A 14,379-nucleotide genomic window follows, 5' to 3' on the forward strand; every position below is an offset into this window, starting at 1 on the left:
TTTGTTTTGCTTAAAGCCACCTAGGAAGTAACATGAAACTGTCAGGTTTTGAGAGCACCAAAAATTATTACTACTGGCAAAAGATTACACTTCAAAAATCAAGAAAATAACTGCACAACAGCAAAAAATGAACCAAGAGTCTTTCAATTTGCACTTTCAAAGACAGGGTCTGAGTAAACAGACAGGAAAAAAGCCTGTTTAGAAAAGGGATGAGGTGTAAACATCCTATGATGGGAAGGTTCTCTCCTTTGCAATTGTCTTTCCCATAGTTTTCCTCTTCCGTAATGAGCAAAACAAGTGACCCAGCCGACCTGTGGCCATGGGTACTTTTTCTTGAGATTCTTCAATAACTGGGACTTCTATACTGAATAAGTGACACGACCAGCTGTATTTAAATTTCAGTGCATTAAAACATGAAGCAAAATTCTGGATCAGCTGAAGTCCAAGGGAATTTGGGAGATATCACTTCCATTTGGCAAAATAAGCAGAGACAGATGAGTCTCTCATCACTTTTAATAGATAACAACTTAATCCTCTAATCTAAGAGAAGGCCATGCACAGCTCATAGGCTGAACAGCTCATAAGCTATATCCAGCCAGCCAAGGTTTCGCCTTCTGCTTCCACAACAAAATCCAGCTTTTCCCACCGTCTGTGCCTATGGTGCTTAAAATCAAAACCAAAATTATTAAATGAGGCCCCAGGCCATTATCTTAGCTACCTCACCTCAGGTAAAAGAGCAACCCATTGAACTAATCAAACAATGTGAAAAGTAAATTAAAATGACATTGATTTCACATTGGCCAGCTCCAAATTCTTCCCCAGATACAACCAGGTGCCTCCAATGTTAATTTCAGGAAGAAAACATTCCACACTTGTTTCGCCCATACATTTCAGGTTTGGCTAGTTGACTTTCAGTCAAAAGCCATGAAAAATAACTCTGCAAAATGTTCACTGGCCATGTTCCATGTTAAAATTAGATTAATAGGAGAACTTTAAACAGGTTCTCCTGAAGTCAAGTTAACAATGGAATTCATGTCAACTTTCAGTTTGTTGATATATTCAAGAAATGAATTGAGATTGGTGTGAGCTGAAGGAGAATTAAATATCTCCCAAAAAATTACAGCTTCCAGATTAATTTTATGGACATCTTTCATGGGCTGAGTTCCATACCAGACACACTGAGCAGAATCATGGGGGGAAGGGATTAAGCTCAATACATACTGAAGTGCAACAACTCTATAGCATTAGCCCCCTTGGACACGCAAAATTCAAATGATGGTGTTTGATGTAAGCTCTAACTGGGCTGCAGGAACCTTAAAAAGGCTCAGTACATCATTGTAATAAAATTGTTAGGATGAAAAATAATAGCCAAACTGAACGCATGTTTATGGTTAATGTTGCTCATTTGCAGGTAAGTGTGCATAGAATAGCAAACTTAACGACAATTCTTATTTACCTGGGAGAAAGTTGGACTGAAAACAAATTGGTCATAATTTGGGCAGGGGGGCTCATAGTTACATACACAGTAATAGAGAAATCATTTGTTTACTCATAGGTATGTCCCAGTGTGTTCAAAGGAATTTACTCCTAGTGAATGAGTTTAGCATTGCAACGTAAGGCTGAATCTATATACCAGTACGTGCTTTTTTGGAATTAAGACCCATTGAACACACTGGGGCTTTGGTATGAATATATATAGTATTATGGCTGTAATCCTAGGCAGAGTTACTTAAACACATATTTAAGCCAGGCTGCATGGCTGCCATATGCACTCTTATGTTCTCAACCTGTGGGTCCCTGGATGTTGTTGGACTACAACTCCCATCATCCCTAAGCTCTGGCCTTGCTAGCTAGGGGTGATGGGAGTTATAGTTCAACAACCTCTGGCAGTGGCGTAGCGTGGGGGGTGCCAGGGGTGCCGGCCGCACCGGGCGCAACATTTGGGGGGGCGCGTTTGGCCGGCCCTCCTCGAGGAAGCAGGAACCCCACTCTCCTCGGACCTCCTCCGAAGGCTGGCAGTGGGGCGGAGAGACCTTCTCCCCGCACCAGCCTTCGGAAGGCTGTCCTGAAGACTTGTGGTGGGAGCAGTGGCGTAGCGTGGGGGGTGCAGGGGGGCCTGCTGCACCTGGCGCAACATCTGGGGGGGGCGCGGGTTAGGGGGCGCAAATTACTTGCCTTGCCCCGGGTTAGGGGGCGCAAATTACTTGCCTTGCCCCGGGTGCTGAGAACCCACGCTACGCCACTGACCTCTGGGGACCCACAGGTTGAGAAAGGCTGGGAGGAACTTCATCTTGGAAGCTGCTGTCTAATGCTTACTATTTGGGAAGAAGTCCCACAGCACTCAGGAGGACATTACTTCTGAGCAAATATGCACAGTATCGGGCTGTACACCAAGCAGGCAGCAAAAGCCTACTGAAAATCATGAACCCTTCTTATTAATAAAATAAAATACAGCTCTTAGGTTTGAATGTAATAAGGGAGTTAACAGTACTTCCCATCACACACATTTTATCATTTCCCTGCACTTGCTGCTCTTCACATCTCAGGATTCTTATGGGTTTGCTTCAACAGCAATTCATTTTTAAGGTGATGAAAGAAAAGCCAGTTGCCTGTCTGGTGACTAACTGCGCTAATGAAGAGGTGCCTAAGGCCTCTTTCTGGCAAATGTTCAGGCAATACACCAAAGCGATCACTGACTCAACATTGAAGCCATTCATAAGCCAGCACGTGTACTCCACTCAGCCAGTGACAATTGCCTGGTGCATTCTCCGTGTAGCACAGTGGCATATGCTGAAAGCAATTCAAGAAAGAGAACCAAATATTTAGATCAGGAAAGGGCAAGTTCAAAGGGTTGGTTTTTTTCTTCAGGAAAGGGTATGTTGAATTTCCCCTGAGATAACAAGAAAAATAGCTGAGCCCCACTGTCACACCTTTTCCACTTCGACAGAGAGGAAGCAACCAGAGCACAATACGAAGTTCGCTAGGGAGAGACATCTTTCAATGAAAATGTTATGGTCCAGCAACTCTAGGTTGGCAATTCAGATTGCAAGTGTGTGTGTGTGTATTCTTTCCCATGAAATAAACTGTAGCTGTCAGATTGTTCTTCGTGTATGGAAAATCTGTTTCAGTTGTTGGGGGGGGAGGACCCTTTCAAAGTGTTAAAAAAATGCAAGCAAATGTTATAGCTTGAAATACTTGACCAATAATATCCCACATGCCATTCCAGGAAATACCAAAGTGGCTTTTCAATCCATGTGCATAGCTCAGTGTGTGTATTTTCCCCGCAAAGATCAATGGGAGGACTAATCAATATCCAGCAACCCAACTGTGACTGGGTACATAAAGAAGTCAAGAAAATAAATCCCATCAATGATCTGTATAATTTAACATTTGGGTCATAGAGCAGCATCTGGGATCATTTCCAAATGGAGCAGTTGCATGGCATGCGTCCTGGCTCCCGTGCTCATGGTTAAATACAGAGAGATCTCTCACACACATATACAGAAAGTCTTTGCATTCCAGCTGGATTTTTCGTTACACCTGCAATTTAGCATGCAGGCATATCTCAAGACCAGAGCGAGCAACATTCTTGCCATGCCCTTCACCTTTAAAGCCAATCAAAGCAGCTGCTATTGGGGTGAACTAGTCAGCAACTACGAAACAAAACAATAAGCAATTCTTCATCACTTTGTCTATCAGCTGAAGAGACCCTGCAATCTCATCTCCAAAGCAGAGGTGGGCAAAATAACCCCATCGCCCATTGGCAACTGCTATACAAAACCCAGGGCAGGGAAGATATCCTTGATGTTCACATCATTTAGAAAGTAAATTTAAAATGAGGCACAATGTACAAAATAATTAATATTGCAGGCTTAACATTAGTTTTCTTTAAAAAGGAAAGCTTGCTATATGTCTGGCTGAAATTAATAGCCCCAAGTAGTATCAGAAGAATCTGGTGTAAGTGACGAAGGAGAGAGAAAATGCGAGCTTTAAATAGTCAGTTGAGGCAAGGGTGTGTGTGTGTATAAGGAGAGAGGAAAATCAGAAGAAAACCTACATGCCGCTGTTGGGAGGCGGGGTGAAGGGAAAGATGCGAAATTCCACATTCATCAGTCAACATCTAACGTCCTTTGTTGTTCACCTTTTGTAAGAGAGGATGGAAGCAGCCTTTCCTCCTCCAACAGGATCGCAAGTTCCCTAACTGACAATATACCACCCTGTCTGTTTCCTTGGGCAATCCAAACACTTTTGTACTCCATTAAAGCCGAGAACAAAAACACCACTACTGGAAGTAGGTTACTATCCAGATTAAAACAAAAACACTCCTCGGCCAACCCCAACACACACACACACACACACACACACACACACAAAACATCACATTCAGCCGCGCACTGGTGCCTCTCGCAATCTACACGAAAGATGGCAGCAGTTTTTAGCCTGTCTTTAAATCCTATGCCAAAATACACATTTTCGCACAATCGAGAGCTTGCTTAGTCTGCTTTTCTTTTTTATCCAGGACGCCGAGAGGACTGAGGAACACCCCCCCCCCTCTTTTTTAACGATGTTGCTTGCTTAATTGGATACATTGTTTGGATATCGCGTTGCATCCAGACTCTTTAAAGAAGCCACTTACTCTTCTTACGAGCAATGGTCGCCAATTATTATTTTTTAATAATAAGATAGAGATCCAATCCTTCCCCGCCCCCTTTGCTCCACATTTTCAAAACCACAAAAAGACACTTTTTTCTGTGTGGCGTGTGTGTGATATGTTGAAGGATGAGGAACGGGAAGAGAATGGGCAATGATGGGTCTTTCGCTCACACCGAACAGCAGCATCCGACTGGAAAGTAAACAGACCGATGCACGAATTGCCAAGATCAAGGTTGGAGGGAGCAAAAGGGTGCGCGGATGGTGCGAAGGATGGGTGCCTCGCCTTCTCCTCTCCCGACTCGCCCCCTTCGGAGCAGCAAGCAAGACTCGGGGAGGGCAAAGCGAGGACAAGCCGAAGGGCGCCAAAGGAGGTCTCTTGAGGGGAGCTCTCCTCACTCACCCACTCCGTATTTCTCGTGCTCGGTGGGAATCCACATGCTCCAAAGAGTGCACGGCGGCTCTCGGTCCCTCTTGGCCAAACAATAACAGGAGCAGCAGCAGCAGCCGCGGCTCCCCTCCGCCTCAGAGCAGCAGAAGCAGCAGCGACCGCCAAGCGGCGAGCCTCCTTTGCCCGGCGGCCAGCGCTCCCGCTTCGCTTGTGTGCGCCTCAGCTCCGCTCCTCAGGCGACCGCGGAGAAGTCATTGTTCTGATTGACGGAGCCCAGCTCGCGCTCTGGGACAGCCGCCGCCAGCCCCGCCCCCTTGCCCCGCCTTCCCCTCTCGCTCGCCTCTTTCTCTACGCCCCCCGCCATGAATTTTCAATGGCATTATGGGAAGTGTAGTCTTTCCGGAAAGCCACGCCTCCCGTTCCGTGCCGTGTGTTCTCGGGCAGAGCCCGCGGCCGAAACAAAAGACGGAGCCCGGCGCTCCCGACATCCCTTGCGTCGACGACGACGACGACGAGGGGCGGTGGGAAGGGGCGCCTCGTCCTCTCCCATTGGCCCAGCCCGGTGGAATCCCCCGCGTGCCTGCGTAGCCTCTCCGCGCGATATCCTCTCGGCTGCAGACCGTGGCCATGGCAACTCCCCAAGGCTCGGCGGAGCGGGCGAGGAAGAGCGGTGAGTTCCGGAGACCACGTTACAGCCGGTGGCTGCTTCATGCACTGTGTGCTGACGTGACTCTTGAGCCTCTTCCGTGGTATCATTAGAATCGTAGAGTTGGAAGGGAGCCACGAGGGGTCATGTAGTCTAACCCCCTGCGAGGCAGGACTCGAACCCACGACCCTGAGATTAAGAGTCTCGTGCTGTACCGACTGAGCCAACCCCTTTATATAGTTAGGTGCGTGGCAAAGTTGACAGGCCGTGGCAAGGGAAGGGAAATGACAGCGTTTCCTTGCCTGCTTGTTGCAAGGGTCTGCAGCACGTGTAGGCATCGTCACCTGGTGTGCAAACCATCATGCAAATACTTTCACGTGTCTTGAGAGAAGTACGATGGCGTTACTACTTTATAGGGCAGTGTTCTTCTGTGGGTCCTCAAATTTAAGCACATTAGAGTTCAGCTGGTTTACTTCCAGAAAACTAGGTGCACCCTTAAGGAGTAAAATTGAATAATACAAAGCCAAATAAATATGTCCTCCTTAAATTTTCTAAAATGTTTACAGATACATGAATCAGTTGGAAGGGACCACGAGAGTTATCTAGTCCAACCCCCTCCAATGCAGGAATATTTTGCCCAGCGTGGAGCTGTTGGCCAGCTTGATCATCACAGAGAGCGGGCTCTTTCTATGTAGCTTTTCACCCAAATATATTTCTGAACCCTACAAGTGCAGGAAAATCAGATCTGTGGCTAGTCTCTGCACGGTGTCTGAAGGATTCAGGCTGTTACTCTGTGCACACACTTGGAGTAAGCCCCACCAAACAGAGTGTGAAGTGTTTGGGAGTCAGTTTGCAAAGGACTGTGTTGTCAAGCTGCAGTTTCCTGAATGCTTGGGAGAAAACCCTGTTGAAAGCCATCAGTCTTCCTTCTGAATAAACTTGTACTGTCAGGTGTATTTTGGGATGCTATGCCCAAGCTGTTGCAACAGAAAGGGGATGAATGTTATTTCTTTTTGCCGTGTATTTTACTTAGCTTGCAGTTGCATTCCATCCTTTAAAGGCACATGCCTGTTTTTGCCAGTCTCTTTCTAAACACCAATGAAGATGTAACGTTGGAACCGTATGTGCATGAGTTGAAGTAAAGAGATGACTGGAAGGGAAATGGCTGGAAACAGATCCAGGATGAGCAAGTATTTTCTACAAACATATGGCATGTGTTTATCGAACACAATGCCAGCTTTGTCAGAAATTGGTTTAGCTTACAGTGGCACATGCTTCAGATTCTTGAAGTACAAGAGAATGGGTAAAAGGCGTCCTAGATGACAAAATTTGGTGTTACTGAATCATAAGTATGCATCCCTGATATGGCCAGTTGGTCTACCAAGTGCTTATGCAGTTACTCCTGTCGCACTTTCCTGCAGATTTTTATAAAAGGCCATGCCACTAGCTCTGAAGCCTCAGGAAGATGAAATCCCATTCAGTAATGAAAGTCAGTATAAGGAAAGAACTGGAACAAACTGCAAGACTTCAGTATGCCCACAGATCCTTGAGGTGCAACATTTCAGTGTGCTTTGATGTTCATCCCTTGAAGAGCAGTTTTTGCCTTTTTGTGTTCCATCTCCTTCTCAGGGCACTTGTTCTTCTAGCTTCCCTTTCCCACTGTGCTTCTGGGGAATCCTGCTCCTGTGTCTGATTGTAATCAATCTGGCAATGTGGTAGGGAAGCAGAAGAAAACAAGCTGCTTGTGAATATTTACATAATAGTGGTGCATAACAGCACTCACTATGTTACAGCGGCTCAGTTTTTCACAGGTGAACACAAAAAAGGGGTTTGTTTGAATTATTTCTATGCCACTCTATTGGGGGGGGGACTTCTAATTTACGGCATACAGTGGTACCTCGGATTAAGTACTTAATTTGTTCCAGAGGTCCGTTCTTAACCTGAAACTGTTCTTAACCTGAAGCACCACTTTAGCTAATGGGGCCTCCTGCTGCCGCCGCACCGCTAAAGCCCGATTTCTGTTCTTATCCTGAAGCAAAGTTCTTAACCTGAAGCACTATTTCTGGGTTAGCGGAGTGTGTAACCCGAGGTACCACTGTATTTATGTTATCTGTTTATAAAAATGTTTATAAAACTACTCCCTCATAAAATGTCAAGGCAGTGTGCATTAAAATATGAAATATCAAGAGAATTATACAAAATAACTACCACTACTTCCTCTGCTGTCTCCTTTTGGAAAAAGCTAAACTGAATAAACCTATCAGTATAAAAGGTCTTCAAGAGAGACCTGAAAGCTAGTAGTAAGGATCTGCTGAAAGAGCATTTCACAGCATGAGACCAACAACACTGAATGCCCATGTTCTAGTTGAGACCATCTGAAACGCAATGCAGAACTAACAGCGCTCCTCTGGATAATCTCGGTGGTAAAGCTGGGCATATAAGGGCTCAGGCAGTCCTTAAGGTGTCCTGGATCCAAGTTCAGGTCTTTGTATACAAGAACCTTGTAGGAAAACTATCACCAATAAGGTTATGCCAATGGAATGTCATCTGATGTTTAAGGAATCAGTGTGATAACTAAAATGGATGGTGACATGCCTTAGATCAGAGAAATCTGGATTCAAATCCCCATTCTGCCATTAAGTTCATTAAATGGCTTTTGACATTCTAACCTTAACTTATCTTAGAGCTGATTTAGTGGTGACCAATGTGTCCTGTAAGCCAGGAAGTCATCAGTTCAAACCTTGTCTCAGCCATGAACTCACTAAGTGGCTTCAGGCAAGCTACCATTCTCTTTCATACTCTCCATCTCCTTACACACATCTTGCATGTCACCATCATAGGTTTGTTGTGAAGATAAGTAATGTATGTCAAGCATATACTGACTGGGACTTATGGGAGTTGTTGTACAAAACAACTGGAAAAGCCAGGTTGGCAAAAGAAGAGAGGTGCCCAGGTGTTGATCCATTTCATTATTCAGCAGTATTATCAGCTGTGTTAAGGCCTGAGTAAACTCATTGAAAGCTCTCAGATTCCAAAGCCTTCTTGTTCCTCTGCCGTAAAGGACCCTTAGGAATATCTGGTCTTGGCTGTGCTTCCAGCTAACATTGCAATTTAGGATGTTTCCAGGCTTGTGACTTTTCAAAATTGTCTTTAGGAGTAAAAACAATGTCTTCCCTACTAAAAAAACCTTAGCAGGTGTTTTAGGCACATTCTTTTAGTGCAGTTCCGTTAGAAGGGTAATGATTACAAGCAGAAGTGATTATGTCTGAAATAGCTTTTCTAATTAAATTCCAAGCTCCAGTTATTATCACTACCAAAATTGGGTTTCTTAAAATAGTAGATGTTAATTATACTGAATTAAAATCATACGAATAAATCTTTATCATACAAGTAAAACCTTTTAAAGTTATTATCTGATAACTGTACTAAGTGTTATGGATGGTTGGAAGCAAGAGCGTCTAGTATCCAACAAATGGGGAGGAAAACAAGCTTCCCGCAGCCAATCCTTTCCTATATATCATATGCATAGGTTTCAAACATCTGTACTTGGGTTTTATGTCCGTTATATTTGACTCGCACAACAACAACACCCATGAATTATTAGCGTTTGTTCCTGCTCCTGCTTTTCTTACAGTTATCTAGAATTGTGAAATAACTACCAAATAATAAGAAATCACCTTTGTTGCAGCATAGTTAGGAGTGGCATTTTATTTTATTTTAAAAAACGTAAGCCCTGCTACAGGGAAGTAGCATTAAAAGTGTGCATGCTCCACCAAGATATGTAGCTCCAGATACAACAGGAATATAGTCTGGAGGTAACAATCATACCCACTGATTACCGGAGAACCCCTGCCCCACCACATACCATTTCATATAGTGCTATTTTTTCCCTTCTTTTTGATAAATCCCATTCCACAATATGTGATTTGGGGCCACGTAGGTGGTGGCACCACAAGCACAGAATGTCCTTTCTAGGGAAGTCGAGCAGTCTGCTTCATATAATGATTCTTGGCAGAGTGTAAAAAAAACTTGTGTTCTTTAGCAACAAATAACACAAGACTATGCATGCCTATGCTTTTCCTGGGTTAAGATTATAGGATTACAATTTTAGTATAGGAATGGTATATAGTATTTCAACATTTTGGTATTTCATATATATGGTATTTCAACATTTTGAAATGCTGCCACTTTTCTTCTTATGTTTAACATACCTTATTATTTGAGTAGGGGTAACTTTAGGGAAGTGTATCTTGTTAGGTCTAAAACGGCTTTGCTGGCTGAGGATCCCTTCCAGAGTACAATTCAAAGGGCTCGTGCCTATCTTTAAAGCAGGGGTAGGGAACCTCAGGCCGGGGGAACGAATGCAGCACTCTCTGCCTGTCCCGCTGGACTCTCCCTGGGCCATATTCACTCCCTGCTCCATATCATTTGCTTGCTCCACACCCACCTGATTGGAATGTGTTGCTGAACTCGGATAATGTTTTTTGCCTGCCTGGGTGGAGATTAGAGGTGTATATGTGAGTGGGTACCGAAACGTGCAAAGGTAAAACTTGCAACCACTGCTCTGTCCACTTCTGTTGCTGGTTCTGTCACTACTGGCATGTAGCCCTCAGAAGATGTCATGGAGGAAGGCACCAGCCAGGGAACCCCCCAGGGGGAGAAAGCTCAGAGCCAGCCAATTGGTGGTGGGTTGAGTGGTCACAAGGAGAAGGAGCAGACCGGGAGGAGGCGGAGGTGTCAGAGGCAAAAGCGGCGACAGGGTTTTGTGAAAAGGAAGAGGCTGCGGCAGAGCACAGTTCAGACTCTGAGGCAGAAGCCAGGGAGTCTCCTTCTTCTGCTGCGACCAGCTTGCCTCAACCCTGGTCTCCTAGAACACCAAGAGAAATGAAAGGATTGCGCGCCGATACAGCCTGAGGCTGCTTGAGAAAGACTCTGAAGAGGAGGAGTCCTAATGGGCTCTGGGAAGGCAGGGAACTTCAGTCCTTGCAGCTGCTTCATTGAGACAAGACCTCCCAGAAACAGTTGATGAGACCACTAGGCCAGAGTAGTGGTTTGTTCCCTTGACTAAATAATTAACTTCACTGGCCTCAGTTGATTTATTGTTTTGCTGCTGACCTACGTCTGACTCCAGCTCTGGCAAAATGTTGCTCAGAAGGGAGAGAGAGCTCAGTTGGTAGAGCACGAGACACTTGATCTCAGGATCATGGATTCCAGCCCCACGTTGGGCGAAAGATTCCCGCATTGACGGGAGTTGGACGAGATGATCCTTGTGGCCCCTTGCAACTCTCATGATTTTATGAATTCATCTTATTCAGGAATGTAGCCCTCAAGCTGTGGAAGATGCCCCACCGCTCCTTTAAAGCCTTATACGGCTTGGTCCTTGGCTGGTGCTTCTCCTGCAATACATGAACCTTCCTGCACACTGAGGTCATCTTCAGAGGGTCTTTTCTAGCGCCTTTGAAGGATACTTGAGTGACACTAGACAAAGCAGCATTTCAGCTGTTGTGCCCTGTTTCTGGAATGCTCTTCTGGAAGGCTTGCCTGAAAATCTCGTGTTTTTCAGCACCCAGGAGACAACCCAGGCTCTTTAAGGACAGTAGTAAACAAGATGATATCTGTGGAATTGAGACCTTTTTTTAAAAAAAAAGTAAATAGATGCAGGGGAGCCCTGAGCCAGACTGCTGTGGGTGAGGCACAGGGGCTTTTGTTGCATTTCTGATCCAGATTGCCCCTGCCCCTTGCATCTGAAAGCTTTCCCCCCAATGTAGATAGCAGGCATGGGAGTTCAAATCTGGAGCAAGACACGTGTGTGTGTGTGTGTGTCTGAGTGAGAGAGAGAGAGCTATTTGCACATGCACATACATCACCCCACAAACTATGGTCCCAATCTGGAGCAGGAGCTGCTGTTTGGCTTTTAGAAAGTCATTTACACAAATGCTAATTGCATGAATGGAGTCTCATCTGGTTTGGCCCTTAAATATGGCTTTGTCTTGGTTTTTAATTTTGCTGCTGGTTGGTTGGTTTATTTTTTTTACTGCTTTTCTCTCGTATTGTAGTGTTGGTATTATTGTTTCTATTTTGATTGCTTTAATATTACCGTAAGCCGCACTGGGAGTGCTAGCACTGAAGGGTGGCTTGTCTAAACACATGTGACATTCAAGGAGCTTATGGGGAATTCCTGAATGACTCTAATACAACATTTTTATTATTATTATTGTTTCGTGATTGCCTTGAGGAGTTGTTGTTTTTTATTAGAATAGCAATGAATTAAACTTTAATGTTTAAAGCAAAGGTATGTCTCTTTCCTCTCACCTACTCCCTTTTTACCAGGCAGATTTGTAATAGAAAAATAGATTTAACTCTGTAACCTGCCAAATTGGCTGTATTTAAGCATTTGCGGATTGTGAATGCATTGGCTATCTGGGGAAAGGCCAGGAAATGGGGTATAGATGAGATCCGCTGGTGGTCTGCACCGCAGAACAAATCACTTTTGGGAGACTGCTAACCTAAAACCCATTTTATAAACTGATTTAAAGGTTTTTATACATCTTCTGGGACATCTCTGGATCAGGAGATAAAACTCCTCTGCCTGCGCTTCAGAGATCCTTTCTAAAGGGTATCCAGAGAGATCTTTTATCTCTGATCTTGTTGATAAGCACCACAGCCCTGAGATAGAACATAAAATAAAGCCCCTTGGCTATTCTTTAAAAATAAAAGTGAGCATCACACACACAGATCACAATGCTGGAGGACGGGTGAATTGATTGGGGGGCATATAGAGGTAGGTGGAAAGGCAGAATTTCCTATTGCCACACCCAAGCACTGCAGCATTAAAACATACGAACTCCTAGCAGCAGGCTGAACTGACATATGTAGTCTAGGAAGGGATATTTTCCTTTGATGCTGCTCCATGGAACTGATAATATCGGGGTTTGAAAATTTATAGAGTTAACAGTGATTGCCTTGGTTTAATCCTGGGGTGCCCAGTGTGGAGAAGGAAGTAAGAGTTGGGCTTTTCCCTTTCTTTCTTTCTTTCTTTCTTTCTTTCTTTCTTTCTTTCTTTCTTTCTTTCTTTCTTTTTGCAAGGGGTTTGCCTCTCTATGTTTTTTGGGGTGAGGTATTCTAGGTTTGTTTGTCTGAGAGTTGGGAGGAATCTATGTGCAGCATCATTTTTTTATTTGGTGAGATGGGTGTTTTGTCATGCCCACCCAAGGAAATTTCGTAGATTTCCAAATACTGTATACCCTTGTGCCCCAAAGGTTGCAGATTTCTGGGTTGACCTGTGGCAAACAATTAGTTCTTCTGTCTGTTGTGCACTGTATAAAGGGGGTGTGATATACAAAAATACATGTGAAACTTAAATGGAAATGGGTTCAAAGCCATATATTGAATTTATTTATTTATTTGAAACAGATATCCCAGGTTTACTGGCTTCATTCAGATAATATGTGATGCATCCGTTTTTAAAATCTCCTGGAACACGTTTCATATAGATATTCTCGTTAGCAGAGGGGGGAAATCTTTTGTGCTTCTAAAATTTTACTGAAGCTTGCCAAAAGAGCTGAGTTTGAGAATGAGATGCAAGACTTGAAACCGCTACCAATCTTGTTTCCTAATGAAGTAGAAACTACTGTTGTGAGCATTTGAACTAAAGGGCCAAGTTGCTAGAATTGCCACTATGAAACAAAGGCACTCAAGATTGGAATGAAGGAAGCATAATAGCATGCCAATAAAATAGTCGGCTTTATTCAAAGCTTCAGTGACACAGAATTAAACAGGATCTATGCTGCTTCAATTGAGGACTGAGCCACTCGTGCAGAAAGACCACACTGTCTTATTCTGTGTTTAACGTTTGCTTTGAGAAACAAAGTTGGTGCATCATCTCTGTCCTTCGGAGAGAACCTAAATCAGAAAGTAAGGTTTTCAAGGAGACCTATGTGGTAAATAATATAATGGGATGTATATCCATATGTGTGTGTGTAGCACACTCAAGTGGCCTCATATAACACCCTCCTCCATTAATGCAGATGTAACATTTTCTCAACCAACCGTTGCTTGGCTCTGCAAACACTGCTGATCATTGAAATGACACGGATGCTAGTACTGTCATAACACTGGACCATTTAAAGCAAGGGTGAGCAACCTGTTGTTCTTGCTGATGCCTACATTACCTGGGTCTTCATATTGGCAGTAGGCACAGGCAGAGAATGATGGGCAGAGCTAGAGACTCTTGTAGCTCCTGTTGGGTTAGTGATGGTATTAATATTATACTAACCCTATTATTTTGCTGCATTTTTTAAAAGACATAGTTATGTCCTGTTCCCTTTGCTTTGGAGAATTGAAAAATTAAAAAACAGTTGTTGTAACTAAAATAGTGTGATTTTCAGGGTTAATCAGCTTAGGTACTAGGTTTGTGCTGTTGGCCATGAATATGTTTGTGTTCCGTGTTTGGCACCATGGTTTTGTGACCAGAAAGGAAGAAATGTAAGATGCTAATAACTTGGGAGCTTGCGGAACTAGAAAAAGGGATACTTAGAAAGAGTTGTAAGGAGCTTTTGTTCCAGAATTGGCCATTACCCAGGGGAAAAATAGTTTTTGATTTGGAAGCCATAAATAAGAGCATTTTCTAACCAGGTCTCACCCCCTTTTTATCAACTGAACAAGGGAAAAGGGGTGAGGGTAGATGGAGCTA

General features: G+C 44.0%; 2 protein-coding genes across 7 annotated transcripts in view; one reads left to right on the forward strand and one right to left on the reverse strand.

The window, feature by feature from the left end:
* Positions 1-5,321, reverse strand: part of DOCK4 (dedicator of cytokinesis 4) — a 262,514-nt gene extending 257,193 nt beyond the window's left edge. For 3 of the 5 annotated variants that reach the window (XM_081211364.1, XM_081211362.1, XM_081211361.1), the window contains exon 1: positions 5,054-5,321. In XM_081211364.1, coding sequence (XP_081067490.1) covers positions 5,054-5,090 — 37 coding nt within the window. In that variant the 5' untranslated portion in view covers positions 5,091-5,321. The remainder of the gene's footprint in view (positions 1-5,053) is intronic. The other 2 variants (XM_081211365.1, XM_081211363.1) reach the window with 1 other exon arrangement.
* A 179-nt stretch (positions 5,322-5,500) lies between these two features.
* The window catches only part of ZNF277 (zinc finger protein 277), a 38,602-nt gene continuing 29,723 nt past the window's right edge, over positions 5,501-14,379 (forward strand). Inside the window, exon 1 of one of the 2 annotated variants that reach the window (XM_081211734.1) lies at positions 5,501-5,711. In XM_081211734.1, the coding sequence (XP_081067860.1) occupies positions 5,669-5,711 (43 nt within the window). In that variant the 5' untranslated portion in view covers positions 5,501-5,668. The remainder of the gene's footprint in view (positions 5,712-14,379) is intronic. The other variant, XM_081211735.1, reaches the window with a different exon arrangement.

The sequence above is a fragment of the Podarcis bocagei genome, assembly GCF_964188305.1.
Source record: "Podarcis bocagei genome assembly, chromosome: 10".
Taxonomy (NCBI): domain Eukaryota; kingdom Metazoa; phylum Chordata; class Lepidosauria; order Squamata; family Lacertidae; genus Podarcis; species Podarcis bocagei.